The sequence below is a fragment of the Serinus canaria genome, chromosome 12 (genome assembly GCF_022539315.1).
Source record: "Serinus canaria isolate serCan28SL12 chromosome 12, serCan2020, whole genome shotgun sequence".
Lineage (NCBI taxonomy): Eukaryota > Metazoa > Chordata > Aves > Passeriformes > Fringillidae > Serinus > Serinus canaria.
This window is the reverse complement of record NC_066326.1, coordinates 11,520,717-11,540,057: the sequence shown is the minus strand read 5'-3', so window position 1 is coordinate 11,540,057 and position 19,341 is coordinate 11,520,717. Positions and strand designations below refer to the sequence as shown.

At 49.4% G+C, this 19,341-nt stretch overlaps 1 protein-coding gene across 1 annotated transcript; it reads left to right on the top strand.

Moving 5' to 3' along the window:
- Window positions 1-10,581: 10,581 nt before the first annotated feature.
- Window positions 10,582-18,289, top strand: RPN1 (ribophorin I). Its single transcript, XM_009091089.4, has 10 exons — window positions 10,582-11,154; window positions 11,760-11,824; window positions 12,944-13,250; window positions 13,503-13,712; window positions 14,658-14,850; window positions 15,178-15,277; window positions 15,544-15,682; window positions 15,848-15,967; window positions 16,432-16,677; window positions 17,698-18,289. Exons 1-10 carry the CDS (start codon window positions 10,582-10,584, stop codon window positions 17,878-17,880), a joined length of 2,136 nt encoding a protein of 711 aa, XP_009089337.2. The 3' UTR covers window positions 17,881-18,289.
- The last annotated feature ends 1,052 nt before the right edge of the window (window positions 18,290-19,341 follow it).

Here is a 19,341-nt window from a genome sequence, read left to right as displayed (position 1 = left end):
AACCTAAAAAAAGTCTTTCTCATGTTGAGGTGGAATTTCTTGAGTTTTCATATATGGCCTTTGATTCTCATCTTGTTGCTGGGCACCACCAAAAAGAGTCTGGCACCATCCACTTGGCAGCTATCTTTGACATATTTGTATGGATTACAGATCCCTTCTCAGTCTTCTCCAGACTACACAGACCCAGCTGCCACAGTGTCTCCTCGTAAGAGAGATGCTCCAGACTCCAGAGAAGGAAAATTTTAGCAACAGTTTATTAGTGCTTTTAGGGTGCCCCATTAGATGCAAAGAGCTGCAGAAAAACCTGATATCAGTTAAAATGCAGACTGGACAAAAAAGGAAAAGCCTTCAACCCATCAGCAGCTGATGGAGCAGAGCACTGGCTTGTCCCAGCCCACTGTCTTTAACAGGAGACCCATGTGCTGGGCTGTTATGGGCAGACATTAATGGCAAATTAGTGGGCGTTCCTCAACTGTCTTTTCTTAAAAGTTTCCTTTTTAAACTTTTTTTATACAATATGAAAAGCAAACAAAAGCTGTGAGTAAAATTTCCTCCTGTACTGCAGAGCAATCTTGGCACCACCTATTACAGACCTTTGCAATGCAGAACTTCACAAAAAGTCCCTGTGCCACTTGCTCTTGACAAGACCAACAGAAGCTTTCCAATCCTAGGTAGGAACACAGCATTTTCTTAAGCTGATGAGGCAAGATCCTGCTTGCCTCTAAGAACATACAGATCCTGGCAGTGGGGAGGACCAGGGGCAGCAGACAGGTCCCTGCTATCCTGGATCCAAGCTACATTCAGAGTGACAGAGTGAAAGTAGGAGGATGGAACGGCAAATGGAAGTATTGAACTATGGCTCTGGATATGCCCCCTCTGCCGTCCCCATCAAAATAAGTACGTGCCCTGGGGACACCAGAGTGTGCTGCAGTGAGCAGCCCTGCACACTGAGTTTTAGCAGCCTGTGAAGGAAACTATAAAATGTAAAACCCCAATGAAAACCCATAAAAACAGATCAGTTTGAAACCAAATGCCAATCGTTCTCAATCACTAACAGAGCTCTGAAGAAATCCATTCTCGATCCTTGAGGGGCATTCACACAGCTGAGTGGATCTCTGAGGTAACAGAAGAGATCCTTAGACATTTACTAGTGCAGAAACCTCAACCTATTTCATGCACTCATTCCTCTAAACCAGGAAGTGAGACTGTCTCCTGCTTTGATTTTCTTCCTTTTGTGTCACCTAATCTCTATTTGCTAATCTTCCCGATCCAATTAGAGACAATCAAACATTATATGTCTTACACCACCTCTTTGCTTTTGTCCTTGGACCAAAAGAGCCCCTCCTTTTCCCTTCTCATTTTTGAGATGATGGAGTAAACAGTGGTACAAAAACACCTGCAGAGAGGCCCAGGGTGGACATCACCTCAGCTGTGGCACCTACAGATCCCTGACATGAGCTGAGAGCATCTGAGATTCCCTACAATTCACCCTCTTCTGTGGACACACAGCTACCCCATCCCTGTCCATCTGTGACATTGAAAGCTTGGGGAGAGTCCCCTTATTCCTCTGATATTTGTTCAGTATATTTCAGCTCTTCAGAGTCCTGCAGCCCCTCCTCCTCATCGCTGGGAATAGCCTTTCTTTGCCTCTGTGCCCATAAAGATGTAGCACCAGCCTCTGGTGGCTGTGCCTCAATGAAGACTGACTGCCCAGAGCTTCCTGTGCATAGCTGTCCTCTCTCAGCTGGCCGTGCAAAGCTTTCCCTTGCCACTTTGGGCCTTCCAGACCAGCTTCCTCAAATTATCATTATGATGTTCTAACATACGGAAATTTAAAAAGGGAACTAAAATGCAGTAAATGTACAAAATGTTGCTTTGATACTCCGAGCTTTGTCATGCTTTGATTTATCTTATCTTCAGACAGAAGAAGATTCTGTCTGAAGACAAGATAAATCAAAGGGGGAAGTAGATTCCCCCTGCTTCTGCTGGCATTTTGTTCATTGGAAATCTGCTATTGCATGACCACATATGCATTTCCACTGGCAAGAGCACAGACCCAGGCTTCTGCCTGCCCTGTCCCCTAATCCCTGCCTGCAGTACAAATACTGTTCTGGTAATCTACTAATGCTTTCACCTTTGCAATCCTCTGATAGTTTCCAAGTCACAGAGCAGCATCACATGAAAACAAAAAGGTAGCTCTGGACAAGACTTGATCACCAGATACCAACTACAGGAAGCAACTGCAGTCTCTTTATCTCATGGCAGATCTCCAGCCTGTGGTGCAGAGGACATTGAACACAGTGCAGGGACTAGTCTGTGCTCACTGAACAAAAGCATCTGCTGGAGGATGAACATCTTAAAGCACTGGTACAGGGTCTAAATGCAGCCATTGAAACCTGAGCCCCGCAGGGAGGGTGGGGCTGATCTGCAGTGATGCAAAGCCCGATGGTGCCAAGTCCCCTCACACCAGACACAAGAGACACATAAAAGAAATGGCTTTGGACTCTTTTGACAGCTTCCCCCTGTTCAATAGCAACAGCCACAAAACCACTGCAGAGTTGTAATCTCTTTGATACTGGGAGGTGGCAATGCTGGCACCTTCCCTTAGATGCCAGCTCACTCCCTGAGATGGGGAGGTCCAAACATCTGCTCTGCCTTGAGTCAGTCTCCTTCAGAGGCTGTGGACAACCTGCTGGGCACAGGGGATATCCTTAGATGAGTATCCACGTTGGCTCTGGCAAGACAGGCAGGGAGAAACAAGCCTGTGCTGCTGGTCATGATGTGAGGTGGGCACCACAAGGCTTTGTGCTTACTGTAGTTATCTGGGCCTAGACTGGTGGAAACCAAAGCCCATGGAAAAGTCACAGAGGAAGGGATGTTTCCATGGCCCAGAAACATCCCTTCCTCTGTAGTTATAGATATTATGTAGATGCCTGTCTGGCCCCCTTTGTGCTTGGGGCCAGACAGGCATCTACATAATATCTATAACTATAAATCCATAAGGCTGTCACACAAATAGTGACAATCACCTGAGCCTCCTGCAGGTCTCCCAGCTACTCTACCTCCCCATCTACAGAGGTTCTCCAACACCACCACCACCACCTTCCCACTTTTACAGCCAGTCCTAAATACCAGATAATAATTTTTTTACAGCTGCATTGGGAGGTATGCCAGGTAATTTCATATGATTGTTCTCATACTCAATTGGAGAAGATGATCCAAAGACTGAAATAACTTCCCTAAGGCCAGAGTGAGTCAGTTGCTTTGTCAGATCTGTGTCCCTCTAAACACATTCTGAAAGGCCAAAGACAATTCTGAAAGGCTTTTCAAACCATAGGAATGGTATAAAAATAGGTGCAGAGAGAGGTGAACAGCCAGCACAGAACTGCACAGGCTTTTGCAGAACTGGCCTTGCTTCAGGGATTGAGGTTTTGAATGAGAAGTGTCTTACCAAAGCAGCAGGTTCCATGAACTGCTACTTACCAAGCACTAAAGCCTTCACAGTGGCGATCTGGTGAGCCTGAGAGCTCTCAGCTCATGCCATCAGTGGCTTTTAAGGCATGAGGGCAGGCAGGACAGGCCAGTGGCTGGCAGGGCCTGGAACACTTTGCAGGTGCCACTGCTCTTCTCTGCATGGGTGCTGTGCGATGGGGTGCACCAGCCACGTGAGCTCTGCATCCAGGCGTTTTATAACAAAGGTGGCCATGTCATGCTGTTGTTGCATCCAGAATGAGTCATGGGACAGGACCCTGGAGCCACATGACCTCTGTGAGTGGGACACTTTATGGGACAGGTGACTAGCATGTTGCATCTTCCTTAACACTGAGTCAGCGCCAAGAGATGTCCCAGAGACAGCTCTCTGTGGGCAGGAACCAATCTGGCTGCAATGCAGCACACTCTCTGAGTCTGCAGGTCCATCCTGCATTCCAAGAGACAGGGGTTGTCTTCAGAGACCTAGGAAGTTCCTCTGGGACCCTCCATGGGAAGGACACAGACATGCCCTGCAGCAGGATTCCCACCTCAAACACCAGGCAAGGCACAACATGCTGCATATTCGCTTCAGATTTCTCTGCTTCAGCTCTTTTCAAGTGACAGATTTTCGCAATGCCCTCTTGTCTGCTCTAAAAGGAGAAGCAAATCCTGTCTCAATGGTAACCACAAGAAGCTAGAATAATTTTGAGTACATGTTTTCAAAGACAAAGATACTCAGCCTTGAAGGATAAGGGTGTGTGGGCAGTGAGGTTTGCTTTGCTTTTATCTTGGACAACACTTTTCAATGCCTGGTATCTCAGCAGCTGCATTTTTGACCCCAGGGAGTTATGACTCACTGTTTGCAAATCTCTGAGCCACCAAATTGAAGGTATGCCTCGCAAAGCATGATCCTAAACTGAAATGCTTATAAGTGGGTGTTACAGCTCTCCAGTTATTCTGTTCCAGCACTCAGAGCTGGCTTCAAATCGCTGCCTAAATTTCTGGCAAATAGAAATCAGCACCTCTTACTTTGTTTAGATAAACAGGAACTCTCTGGGTATGTCTTCTTCAGTGAAGTTCTCAACCAACCTGTGAGCAGTGAGGACACAGAAGATGCATTATCCCACCTATCCCAGCACAATGCCAGCCTGAGGAGCATCTATTCTGCCCAGTTGCTTCAGACACCAACATCAGAGCTGAGGCTGGTCTTCTGGGGACTAAGGTTGTCTTTTAGCTGCTTTCTGGGTGACCTGTGTGGGGTTAAGTGAGCCACTGGCTGCCATCCTTTCTGTTGGAGCAGATCAGTTTGCTGACTCAGGGACAAACAACACAAATGTCTTATCAAACATTTCTTAGCAGGCAGGCAGGAGAGCTTTGTGTGGGCAGCCCAAGACCTTCAGAGAAGTAAATAAGAACAAATGATCGAAATATCCTCACATTTCTTTTTTCCTTGATCATTAATGTTTTTCTTATCAGGAAAGTGACAGCATGCAGTGCTGCAGACCAATGCTGTTCACAAGGGGTTAATGCTCCCTCTCTTTGGGAGACCTGTGATGGGAAGGGATCACCACCATCCATCTGGCAGGGCACGATGAGGCTGTCTCTAGGGAAGGGGCCACTGCTGACCACCAAATCCACACATGCCAGGGTCCATGAATAGCTGGGCTTGGGTCAGAGGTTTTGTTCCAGCCAGGCAGGGGCTCAGGGGTGCCTTTGCTGGAGAAATGGAAATCCCAGTTGACACTTCACAGAACAGGATCCAGGAAGGTCCCTGCCAGCAGATTCAAAAATATAGCAACCTGGTGAGAAATCTGCATTATCTCACTGCTTGAACTCAGGGCTCTTGGAGGGAGCAAAACAACTGCCAATCCGTAAATGACCCCCTGTTCTTTGCTGTCAGCAGGATCCTCGACTTCCTGCTGTGTGTGGCAGATCCTGTAAAACCGAAGCTTTAAAATACAGATTTAAACTCTCTGTGAACAACAGACTCCTAGGTAGATACACCAGCATGTGCTTCCCTTTCTAAAAACAAGCTGAGAGGAGTTGCTCCATGTGAAGACAGAAACTCCCTTATTGTGCAGTGGCCAGTGACAATTCCTTGCCAGACTTCATTGCCACTGAGGATGGATGGACCAGAGAACTGTAGTGCTCTCAGCTGGGTCCTGGCACCACATTTGGCATACTTAAAGGGTCAGAAGGAAAAATTCAGCTGTACTTATCAGAGAGATGGGCACTAAATCCCACGGCAATCTCGTGGCACCCGGGCACTGCATCACTGCACAGCCTTTCCCTCACCTTCCATCCTTCACCCCGGGGACAAACCACCTCCTGAAGCGACCCCAGCAGAGGCACTGCACGCCCCAGAGCCTGGCAGGCAGCGGGAAGGCACAATGAAACCTGCAGATCCCTGCAGCGCGAGGTGCCCGCTGCCCCGCAGGTCCGGGCAGCTCTTGGCCATCACAAACAGCCTCACCGGGGGCTGCTGCCGAGATCCTGCGGGAGGGAGCTGGGTTCTGCCTGCCATTGTTTGTTGTCGTTGCCAAGGTGAGGCTGCAGCGATCGGGGCGGGGCAGCCTCCGCAGGGCGGGGCCGAGGGGCGGGGCCTCCTCACCGCGCCCCCACCGGCACCGCCCCTCCGGCGAGCCACGGGTGCCCCCTGGCGGCGACGTGCGGCCATGGCGGGGGTGCGGCCGAGGGGACATGGCCGAGGGGACAGGGACACGGCCAGGGCTTTTTGTCACCCCTCACAGCTGGGAACCGGCTCCATCGCCCAGTCTGGACGGGACACACGTGTCTCCGCTGCCTGCAGCTGCCGGCCAGGACCGCAGCACGCCCAGCCCAGGTCAGGGATCTCAGCACCAGCCTCTCAGGTGCTCCTACCCTGATCCTGCTGCGGGCTCTTTCAATGTATTTATCTCGGCGATTTCAGCCAAACGCGGCTCCTGTTGCCTCCATCACTGGCCCTGGGAGGTTGCAGCGCTGGGGCAGACAAGCAGATGGAGAGGTGTAACTCTCTGTCAGGCCATGCAAAGATTTGCTGATCTGCAGCACAAGGGTGAGATTAAGCCGCTGCCCCAGGAGTCAGCAGGTCTCCCCTCTGCCCATAGCTAGAACTCCCAGCCTCCTCCTCTGGGTTCTGGAAGGACAGCAGGTTCCCTGCCTCCTTGGTTCCCCGCACTTTTGCCCTCCTCTCTTCTCCTGTAGCTTTGCAGGTGCCAGTCCAGCAAAGGCATTTTCAAGCTGTGGGTGTAGCCAGGTCCTATGTGAACTGTGAAGTATTTGAGTGGCAGCCCTGATCACACTCATTTTTTAATATAGTTAAAACAGCCCTGTTCCCTCCAAAACATGCTCTGATCCTGTGACAAAATCCAGAGCCACCCAGCCCAAGGCAGCTCTCCTTGTGTGGACCACATCCCTTGCTCAGGTTTTCCATTCTAACTGTACACATGTAAGAGATTTTTTTCATTTACAGCCTGCCGGCGCCTGCCTATGGCTATTTCAGTTACATTTTTAGTAAGCTTTAAGAAGAGTTTAAAGTACTTTTTAAATTATGAAATGCTCTCTTTTCCACAACTTTTTTTCTCCTTATTTCAACAACACTCATCACACAATAGTCTCACCCCTTGCAGGACTCACAGATGCTCTCCCACATTCTTCCAGGAGGTTTTCCCTGTGTGTTTCCCAATGCTTCATACAATTGCTGTGTACAGGCAGGTTTCTTTCATTATTTTTTCCTGAGTCTTGTGGTCTGGCAAGGAGAGAAAAAGAGATTTTTTTTTTTTTTTAACCAGGAAAAAAAATATTTTAAAGAAAGGTGAACACTCTAAGGAGTGGAGAAGGAGGAGCTACTGCAGATAACTAAATTAACTTGAAAAAATCCAGAGGAACAGCCCCTGGGCAGAGAGTGCCCCATCACCACTTTCTCTGTGAAGGCACAATGTGTTTCCAGAGTAGCTGAACAAAGAGTAGGAACCAAGCTCCAACCAGCCCCCCTAAATCCACCACTCCATGGAAATCACAGGCAAACCCCAAATAAGAATAATAGTTTGTTTTGCTTGGCAGAGGCTCAGTGTGAGTTGTGCTGACAAGTTAAAAAATGAGGTTGTAAAAATAATGAAACTGGAAGAATGTTGTTGTTCTTTTTCTCCAGCTGCTTTTTGAGGGCCTTAGCAAGGCTAAGCAAACTCTGCCATCACTCAGCCACCTCATACCTGTGCTCTCATGGCTGGCAACTGCCAACACCTTGCTCAGGACTGAATAAAGAGAGAGAAATACCCTCTCCCTCCCACTGGCAGCTAAAAGGCTGATTTTACCTACACAGGGTTAAACGGTGAAACACCAATAAAATCTGAAGCAGAGAGGTTTTTCCAGGATCACTGATAGATTTGTATCAAAATCTTCAAGGCATTGCCAGGATGACTTCTGCTACACATGCACAGCCCTGTTGACTGTCTTCTGTCCCTGACCTGGGCTCCTCAGAGAGCAACACACTGTATCTTGGTCCCTGCATATTCCTGCTGCAAGCTCCCCTCTGGCATGAGGATCACAGCAGAATAAATCCTGTTCCCTGCTGCTACAGGCTGCAGTGTGCTTCTGTGGTCACAGCCAACCACTCCTTCTAGAAAACAACTTCTCCTTCCCTCCTTGAGAGCAAATTGCTCTGACACAGCTCTGAGTTTGGCATCAGCCCTGTATAAACACAGGAACACAGGGCCTTTCCTGGGGTGCGGTTCTGGTCATGGCCACTCCTGCCAGAGGCATTTATTGGACCACGATGGTCCCTCAGCCCTGGCAGATGGCTCCATCCGGCTGTTCCCTCCCACTGCTCGAGCCCTGGAGCTGACACACCCTCTCCACAGCACAGGGGAGCTGGGGCACTGTGCCAGTGCCTGCATGGCAGCAGGAGCTGGTCACCTCTCTCATGCTGCTTCCTGACCTGCAGCTCTCTGCTGGATGGGGACATTCTTTGCAATGAGAGAACAAAAAAACATATAAAGAGACAAAAAAAGCAGTTCTGAACTCCTGTCTCTCTCTGTTACTTGGCCCCAGCCTGGGTAGCCAGATACACACAGAGGCACTGCACCCTGTCTCTGCTGAACAAGAGCCTGTAAGCTGTCCCCAGAGCTATCCCTGGAGCTGTCCCAGCCACCATCACAGCCTGCCAGGGGCGACCAGCAGCTGTGACTGACCCCATGCATGAAGAACAGCCTGGCACTGCTCACAGGGCAGTGGCAAGAAGGGCCTGCAGAGCCAAACTCAGCCCTGAACAAGCCCAAAGGCAGCACCTTTTCAACCCAAAGACAAATTTAGTCTGTGGTAGGGCTGAAGTCTTGAAACAGATGATGCACAGGCTCAGCATGACTCAATTATCACAATTAGAAATGGATTCAAACACAGGGTTAGTGTACAACACTCTGGTTCAGAGCTCACCAGGGTCTGGGATGGGTCACATATTGAAACTGCCATTTGCCATTGAGGTCAAATCCAGCCTCTGAGATGAACCCACTGGAGAGAAATTTTTGGCCCAGGACAACTGAAGCCCAATTATTTCCAGACATAAGGGACATACGCATTTATTTCTTTCCCTCCCTTTACCAGGAGAAATTGCCCTAAGGGAAAGAGGGAAATAAAAGCTGGAGCTGCATTTGTTATTAAAGAGGCTGACTGGAGTTCATTTATTCTGTGTGACACATGGAAGGACAGTGACAGCCATTCCTAGCAGAGGAACTTGCAGACCCAACCAGGGAGTCCCCAGATGCAGCACTGCTGGCCAGCCTTTAATTAGAGGTGGCTATTCTGCTCAGCCTCTCATGTTTCACAGTTGCTTCCCCCTGAACATGCCTACCCAGCTCCAGGCCCCAAAGCCCAGCTCTTTGGAAAAGGCCAAGATAAACAGGCTTTTCCTGGACAGCAGAGGGACTTGGAATATTTCCCTGGCTGGAAACATGAGGCTGAGGAGGTGGAACCCACCCCTGCAGGCATCTCCTGCTGTGCTGCTGGAAGAGAACACCACTATCACAGAAACACGGTGACAAAACTACCTGCTTGTGCTAGGATATGCTTGCAGGGCGAGTTGCCAAATTCACAGGCATTTATGTATTTACCTACATAAATCAAAGGGAAATTGAAGTAATTTGCCAAGAAAATTTCCATGACAGGAATTTGGGGGTAGAGGGGGTGGTAAGGGAAGAAAAGGAAGGCTAGCTGAGAAATTATGCTGTTTTGAACATAGCACACTAGGAGACATCCCGTTCTATTTAGCCTTTGCCAAGGGGCTGTTTGACTTCGTATCCAAACACGTAATTTAGGAAATCCTCTTCCGATACTTGGCAATCTCAGGCCAAATCAAAGAACTATCTCTGTGACTTGTATTAGGATCTTAAAGAAAGATTGAGTCCTGGATCACATTATGCAAACATGAAAGGTCTGCTGTCCCACAGGGCTCACAGGCAAAAGCCCTGCTCTGGCAATCACAGCAGACAACATCCGTTCCTCGCTTTTATCTGCCTTAGATATTTGAGAATAAAGTGTCAATCACCTCTTCCCCAGTCCTGTGTTAAACCACTAACATTTTGCTTTCCCCAGCTGCCTTAAGTCAGTGCTGGGCTGGTTACCATGCCTTGGCTACCTGCAGCACTTCTACTCTGGCATCACCTAGCTGGCAATTATCTGTGTTTTTTTAGCAGAAAATGTGGTTTCATCTAACCTGTATTTGTGTTAAACCTCACCTTCCAGAGCAACAATGTGTGCCAGGCCAGTGAGATGAACTGTCCCAATGTGAGGCTCATTAATTCGACAGCATAATCAAAACTACCAAAGCCCATCCCTTTGCAGTGCTCGGTGCTACATCCCAGTGGCATCCACACCACAGCATCCCTGTGCCCAACACCTCTCAATGCCTTCCCATCCCTGTGCCCACCCCTGCCACGAGGACTGACACCTCTGGCCCCTGGAAGCCCTGGCAGGAACCAGCCACTGCTAAAAACATGGAGAAACAGAGCTGCTCTGTGCCGTGGCATGAGAAGAGGCTGAGGAGCACCTGAAAGCCCTGAGTAACCCCGCAATATTTGTTATAGTTGTTTTTCCGCTCTTCTTCGGCCAGAAAAAGAAATGGGAAACTCCAGCATGGCCAAACAAGCAGCACTTGACCGGCTCCAAAACCTGCCCAGGCCAGCGAGGCCAACAAGGGCAGGGGCCAGCACTCCACGAGCACACCCACACTCGCCGATAGGGCCGGAACTGCGCGATGCCGAAACCACTCCCGGGACTCCGGCAGAGCCCGCCCAGCTTCTCACCTCAGGCCCCGCGGAAGGCGGGGAGGAGGGGGCCGGGCCTCCAACGCCGGTGGGCGCCGCCATCGCGCGCCTCCTCCCCCACCGGGCGCCGCCATCTTGTGCCGTGCCCGTACAGCGCGGGCGCCGCCATCTTGTGCCCTCCCCGCGCGGTGTGCTGGCCATGGCGGGGCTGTCGTGCCGCCTGCTGCTCCTCTGCCTGGCGGCCGCCGGGGCCAGCGCCGATCTAGTGCTGGAGGAGGTGCGGCGCTCGCTGGACCTCAGCACGCACCTGGCCAAGATCTCGGCCGAGCTCAGCCTCGCCAATGCGCCGGGCGGCGCGGCCGCCTCCACCTTCCTGCTGGCGCTGGAGCCCGGGCTGGAGCCCCGCCTGGCCCACCTGGGTGTGCAGGTGAGCGAGGGGAGCGGCGCGGGGGACCCGCGGGCGCTGCCGGGCCCTGCGCCCGAAGGGACACGTCGGCACTGCCGGGTCCTCAGCGCCGCTCCCGGATCCTGCAGCCGGCCGGGAATGGGGGGTGTGTGTCGCGGGGTGAGGGCGGAGGTGGGAGGCCTGGAGGCGATGAGCGGGGCGATTGATTCCGTCAGGCTGGGCAGGGGTCGCCACCAGCACGGACGGAGCAGGGCTGGCAGCCCCAGGCTGCGCGGGGGCGGGGGGCACGACCCTTACCCGCAGGAGGGTCGGAGGAGCAGTAGGACAATACTTCTGTCCTAGCCCCAGAGGTGTTGTCGCTTTAGATAAACTCTACCTACGGCAGAGAGAGGTACATACAGTGCTCTATACTATATCTGTATGCAGAGTTCTGTAGTATACCTTGATGGGTGAAGCCATATTCCCCGTGGCCTGCTCGCTCCCCAGTCAGAAGGGAAATCACAAAAGCATTTGATCAATATTCTCATTTGTGCAACTTATGGTGACTGTGTCAGCTTGGGAACCAGGCTGAGGGAACACGGGCACGAACACACAGCACGCTGATCCCATATGTTGCTTGGGAATAGGTGAAGGGTGAGGAAGAGGAGGAGAACGCCTTGGAAGTGAAAGAGACCAAAGTTAAGGGAAAAAGGTGAGTATCACCCTCTAAGATGAATACCTGGAGTTGTGCATGGGGGGTTCATAATTGTCCTCACAGTGAAGCAGAGATACTCCCCCAGTTCCACGCACCTAGAGATCAGGAGTGTTTTCTTCTTCAGCTGTGCTCAATCTCTTGTACTCAGTGCCTTGAGTAATGCCTTGGCTCCCTAGGACACCAGGTGAGAGAAGTATTTGGTCATGGTCTTACCCGTTCCTCCTTTCTGAGCTCTCAGACGGTTGGCAGTGGTGACTGCAGAGAGTTTAGTGCTCTTCCTGCTGCCAGGAGAGAGGATGCTGCTCTGTACTGCATCAGGCTCTGTACTGCCAAGTTTGAAATATTCTGTTGGTGCTGCAGGCAGCTGTTTCCTGAGCCATGAGAGCTGAGAGGTGGGCAGTGGCTGTAAAGTGACTCAAAAGCACAGCGCAGCTGGATTTGAAGAGTACAGTAGCTGTGGAGTTAAGATGCCAGGGTAGACCTTGGCTTCTGCCCTTGGGCCACCAGGCATGACATGAAGTATGTGTGCTTCTGGCATCACCTCGATCAGTCCAGTCCAAATCCTTACAGATTTGGTGGAGTCTCAATCCATTCTGTAGAACCTCAGTCCAAAACTTTGTTCCCATTCTGGCCATTCCTTAATTTCAGATCCTGTGGGCAAAAATCTGAGAATGAACAGACTTTGTGGGAACGGGTGCTTAAGATGTTTGTGATTTGTCTTCTGGACTTGTGCCCATGCTTCCTTTGATGCAGATCATTCCTGTCATCTGGAGAAGAATAGAAAGAAACTCTTGCTGAAGCTTTATAAATGCAGGATTAGGGAGGGGTATGTCACCATTCCTCTTCCCAAGTGGGAACTAGGTGGTTTTTTTTGTGAAGCAAAGACTGTAACTGTGCCTGGACACAGTTCAGCCTGTGCTGCTTCCCCAGCACAGTAATCACACCTGCTGGGACAAGATATCTCTGTGTCTTGGAGGAGCAAGTGAAATACCTGCCTAAATCACACATTACCCATGGAGTACATGGTCACCTGTCCCCAGGGGATGTTGAAGTGGTGGACTTGAATGCTCTCTCCAGGGAGATCCCACATCACTTACCTGTTCTTCTAACTTCCAGTGGGAAATTCTTCTCAGTGAAGCTGCCCTCTCCTTTGGCCCCAGGAGCCAAGGTCCGTGTCTCTGTTGAAATGGTTTTCACACACGTCTTGCAGCCCTATCCCACCCACATCACCCAAAGTGAGAAGCAGTTTGTGGTCTTTGAAGGAAATCACTATTTTTACTCACCGTACGTCACCAAGACCCAAACAACCCGTGTCAAGCTGGCCTCCAGGAACGTGGAGAGTTACACCAAGCTGGGCAACCCTTCCCGCACTGAGGACACGATTGAATATGGCCCCTTCAAGGACATCCCTCCATACAGCCAGGTGAATTTCTGTGCAAAGGGGTTGTGGCTCTGCAGAGAGCATCTTCCAGACATGGAAGATGTGTCTCAGAGGCTGAAGAGTGGGAAGCAGAGGCTTTCACATAGAAATCACAGGTCAGCTGTGAGTTAAACTGGGTGCCAGGAACATGTGCATCTGCCAAGGAGGGTTCTCTGTGGCACATGGAGTGGATCATTGTGAGGGGGGCTTGCTACTTACTTTAGATCTGACAGTTTATCTTTTTTCCCTCATTAGGACACTCTGAAGGTGCACTATGAAAATAACAGTCCCTTCCTGACCATCACCAGCATGACACGAGTCATTGAGGTGTCTCACTGGGGTAACATTGCTGTTGAAGAGACAGTTGATTTAAAGCACACAGGAGCAGTGCTGAAAGGGCCTTTCTCCAGATACGACTACCAGAGACAGCCAGACAGTGGGATCTCTTCTGTCAAGTCTTTTAAGGTTGACATTTTGCACATGTATTTTTATAACTGCGACTTCCCCTTTTCTTAGATTCCCCAGAGGAAAAAAAAAATTGCAGTTGTCCTTTGCCTTTTGTTTGGTAACCATACCTCAGTAATAAGGGAATATTAAAACTCTGGTCTATTTTCAGAGAAAGCTTGTGCTGCATAGGAATAGCTTTTGGAAGCAGCATTAGGAGGTTATACACTTCATTGCATTTGCTGGTCTAACAGACTGCACGTAACAGGGCATGTGGTGTTTTTCCACACTCCCACTCTTCCAATCTCAGGGATCCTCTAAATCCCTTACTCCTAATATTGAGATCTCTGTTTTGGCTTTTCCACCTTGCAAGGGCCATTCATTCTGTCCCCACCCCTTATTTTCAGAGTTGCCTCTCTGTCATATCCTCCTCATGTTGAACAGTATTGGGAACTCGCCCATTCATTCCTTGCTCACAAAGCACTCAACAAGAATTAAAGCTGTGGCTCTGCTAGCCAGATGTAAAAGGTATTATGTGTTCTCATCTGAACCAAAACCTTTCTCACTGCTTGTAGCCTTCAGGATTGATTGTTGTAATTCTCTAGGGTGGTGCAGCCAAACAGAAATCTCATTTTGCTGAGTGTAAAGCTAGCAAGCCCAGTCAACTAGGAGTGAAAAGGGAATTGCTGTCCTGGTGGGCATGATGATCCCTTGCTGTCTGGGGAGTTTGAAACTCAGCTGGAGAAAGCACATTCATTTGGATACCAAGTGATTTTAGTGCTGGCAGCCACTTGTGGGATTGCTTATAATAGCACAATTTTACCACTCAGTGCAGCTGAATGGCCATTTTGTCATGTCTCACGTGGGAGCACAGTTTCTCAATGCTTACCAGCCTTTATTGGTTTTGCCAGTTTCAGTGGAAGGAACTCCCCTCTGATGCACTCACTGCTGCTTCTCTCCATACAGACCATTCTCCCAGCTGCTGCTCAGGACGTGTATTACAGAGATGAAATTGGGAACATCTCCACCAGCCACCTTCTTGTCCTGGATGACTCTGTGGAGATGGAGATCCGTCCCCGATTCCCGCTTTTTGGGGGCTGGAAAACCCATTACATCATTGGCTATAACCTGCCAAGCTACGAATACCTCTACAATCTTGGTGGGTGGCTGAGAGGGGAGGGAATAAAAAACATCCTCCCATGTGTTTGAAGGTAGTTGCTGTACAGAAAAGATTTGACAGCTATGGTACACAGGATCTTAGCAACAACAGTTGCCAGCTATTTTTTTCTAGAATATGCAAATCTACCTGCTTTGTGATTCCCTCAGGTTTTGTACGCATCTGGTTAAAATATATCTGAGTGTGCTAGTGCCCCCTGCTGCACAATTATCCATGCAAATTCTACTCCTGCCCTCAGTGGAAGCTGAGTTTCAAGGCTGTCCCTTGTTCTCTGAGGAGCTGTAACCACTCTCTGTTCTGCACTTTTAGGTGATCAGTATGCCCTGAAGATGAGGTTTGTTGACCATGTGTTTGATGAGCAAGTTACAGACTCTCTGACTGTCAAGATTGTCCTGCCAGAAGGAGCCAAGTAAGTATGATTCCTCCTGGCTTGTTACTGCAGACAGTGCTGTGTTGGTGGCACTTCTCCAGTCTGCTCTAATGGCCTGGGGACAGTGAATCAAAACCATGACTGTGCATATGGAGATCTTGGAAAACAGCTTTGCTTCCTTCTAGAGCATTATTTGAACTGTGTCATTTACCTTGTGCTAGAGGCTACAGCTGCCCAGACAAGTCTTGGGTTACATCATCTCAAACACAATAGAGTCATATGGGACTGCTTGCTTTTTCCCACAGGAATATCCATGTGGACAGCCCCTATGAAATCAATCGTGCCTCAGATGAACTTCACTACACATATCTGGACACTTTTGGACGTCCTGTTATTGTGGCACACAAGAGCAACCTGGTGGAGCAGCACATCCAGGACATCGTGGTGAGTGTGGCCTCTGAGCAGTTGTACCTCCTCTAAACTCAGCAGCTAGTCAAAGCACCTAAGAAATAAACACTGACTGGACTGCTCGGGTGGTGCTGCTGCCTGAGAGGAGTAAACCATGCACTAACATGGGGCACTGCTCAGAGTTTGGAACTTCTCTTGTAGGTTCATTACACCTTCAACAAAATCTTGATGCTACAAGAGCCTCTCTTGGTAGTTGGAGCCTTTTACATCTTGTTCTTCACTGTGATTGTCTATGTCAGGCTGGATTTCTCCATCACCAAGGTCTGTATGATGAAGAGCCCTGTGGGAATATAAGTAGATTTCTCACCAGTTGGATGGTGATTTTTCATACCAGGAATTCTTGCTGAATGTTCCTACCATTCCATTGTTTTACTGCTTGTTTGAAGTCCTGTTTTCGTTCAACCTGAGCCCTACTCCTGTAGGGCTGATCTGGTGTCATAAAGCTAACTAGAGTTTTGCTTGCTGCGTAAAAAGGAATCTCCCTGAGAAGAAGGGATGTCTGCAGTTCTCTCTCTGCGGTGTCTTCACTGTTAAACTATTTGTTGGGCTGGACTGAGTCCTGAAAGTTGTTTCCCCTAATCAGCACTTGCACCATTCACTTAATTACTGTCAATTGACTTAATTGGAGAGGGAACAGTTTTTATAACAGTCTTGTGGCAGATTGCACATGGCTTGATGCAGGTCAGAGATATGTCTGCTTTGATCTTCCCCCCATCCTCTTGCAGGATCCAGCTGCTGAAGCCAGGATGAAGGTTGCCTGCATCACAGAGCAGGTGCTCACTCTGGTGAACAAGAGGCTTGGGCTGTACCGTCACTTTGATGAAGCAGTGAATAAATACAAGCAGTCACGGGACATCTCCACGCTCAACAGTGGCAAAAAGTCTTTGGAGATGGAGCACAAGGCCCTGACTAATGAAATAGCCTCTCTGCAATCTAAACTGAAGACAGAAGGCTCCGACTTATGTGATAAAGTAAGAAATTAAGATTTATTTTATATGCTCTCCTGTTCTTGGCTCTGTCAGGTATTCTGCATGAGTTTTAATTGGAGGTTTCTGCAGCCAGTCTAGGTTGCGTTTTTCCATTTGAAAATGGCTTGATCTCTGCAAGAGTGTGTGAAAACTTATTTTTGCAGTAATCTCAGTTTTGCAGTCGTGTAAGTGTTGCTGGTAAACAGCTGCTTGTGCTGTTTCTTAAGCAGCCCTTGAACCAGCTGCATTTGTACAGGTTAATGCTTTTGTAACACAATCCTGATACTTCTCATCAAGCTCATGGCAGTGACACTTAAGCGAAAAAATGGAAACTATCAACAAATTAACAGTTCTGTCTCTACTTCTCACACCAGTCAACCCAAAATCTTCTCCCTCATCTCTTACTTTCTTGCACATTTTCACTTGGTGCTGACAGGATTTTGGTAACATGATGCTCCTCTGGGGGTGTTTTGCTCTACCATGTTGAAAGCCACGGCACAATGAGCACACACCCACTGTCCTTTCCTTCAGTGTATTTTAACACTTACCTGAAATGGCCACTTAACCCCAGGTGAGGGACACTTTAGTCTCTGAGATCCATTTAGCTAATAGCCACCTTGGTTAATCTGTTATTTAACTCAAAGAGTAGCGCTGTCATTGCAGACCTCACATTCACACACCATGAACGTTAACTGTAGGGACACAGCTTCCAGCTGTCAGAGCTGTGATTTAGCTTGAAGCCTTTAAATTCCATCATTAAATACTCTTTCATGGTCTCTTGCCACTATGGCTCCTTGGTCTTTGGAGGCCCTTTTATCTGTACTCCTTAGTTACTCATTCATGGAATACTCCTCATAATGTGATGGTTCAGGAAGCAGCATTCAGGGATCAGAGATGTTTCTACTTAGCAAAAGATGAAGTCAGTGCTATCATCTGCCATCTCTTCTATTCCACCTTCACTATAGGAAGTGTTTTGTTCTGTTTTGTCTCCTCTAATGCTCCCTGGGTTTGTCACCCTGCCAGGTAAGTGAGATTCAGAAGCTGGATGGCCAGGTAAAGGAGCTGGTGCTGAAGTCGTCGGTGGAGGCGGAGCGGCTGGTGGCAGGCAAGCTGAAGAAGGACACGTACATCGAGAACGAGAAGATGCATTCCAACAAGCGCCAGGACCTGGTCTCCAAAATCGACAACATCCTTGATGCGCTCTAACTCTGCTTTAGCAACTGCAGAGGTGTGAAGGGAGAGCAGAGTGATACACTTGGAGCCAAAACTCACTCCCAACAAAATTAGGGGAAACAATGTGGAATGTCTGAAAGTGCATTTTGTTTTTAGGTTTTTCTATAGAGCCTGTCTGCTCGGCAGCATGTGCTGTGCAAGGAACCAAGCCAGCGTGTTTGGCTGGCTAACGGGATTTCTTTACCAGAGGTGAGACTCAGCCAAGTTATGAAACATCTCCTGCTTTTGGTTTGTCCTGTATAGATGTGCTCTGAGTAAACGCACACAAGGAGCCAGTATGAGCACAGACGTGCTTATAGCAAAGCTGAATCTCTCAGCTCTGGAAAGAATAAAAGATACCTTTGTTCTACTTTGAAATAAAACAGTCACTGCCTTGTGTTTACATGTTGTACTGGGCTGGGGGGAGGTGCAGGGGCTCGGTGGCCCAGTCCTGCCCATGGCCAGGAGTGCAGTTCCCTGTGGAACAGAGTTCAGCCGTGACCACTCCTGCCTCCTGTGTGCCCTGAAGTCAGCGCTCTGCCACCTCACATAGCCCTGACCCAGACAGGGGAGAAGGCCAAGTCCTTGTTCCCCAGGGATGTGCATGCACCTACGCCCTTACAGGGAGAAAGCAACAGAACCTGTCCTGCCATCCTCTTACTGTGTGCTGCATGTGACAAAAGTCCGTGCATCACTTTGTGCTGCCCATTTAGGTCCTTACATACCTTGGGAGGTGTATACAATCCTGTGCTAGTACTGGTCTCCTAAGATTTTTTCCTGTGCATCTTTGCCTTGGTTCACTGTTGAATACTCCAGACATGGCTGCAGGGACAGCAGTATGTTCTCCCCTACTGCCTTTGCCTGGCATAGTTAGAGATCCTCATACAGAAGAGCCCAGAAGGGCAGAAAGGGCTTTGTGTCCCTCTGCCCTGAACTGCAGGTAGCAGTTGGCAGTAGCTGGTGGCAGCTGCCCCTGTGTGGGTGCGTGTGCAGGGCAGGGGTGGTAGGTGGTGTGTAGACTTCTCCAGTGGGCACCTGCAGTTCCCTGTGGGAAGCAGACTCTGCAGAGAGTCTGGAGGTTGCCTGCAGACCAGGAAAGCACATGGCTGCCCCACAGAGCAGTGGCTCATGAGGAGACCATGGCTGTGCTGGGGAGTGAAGGTTTGCCACAGTACCTGCACTGGCACCCTGTGTGGCACACTGGCTTGAGGCAAATATCGCTCCTATGACTCGCTGCTGCCTGCAAGCCCTGTGCTTGGACCTGCACAAGCAGCAGACACTTTCCAGCCCTTTGCCAGGCTACCTGCACTACTGCCCCTGTGTCCTGGACCTACACAGCCCAGGTCTGTCACAGACACACTTGTCTCTGCTCCATCCTAGCCCCTTTTATCTGAGATAAAATCTGTCTCTATCCTCTCCTGGGATACTTTTCTCCTTGTACAGTTAGTTGGAAAG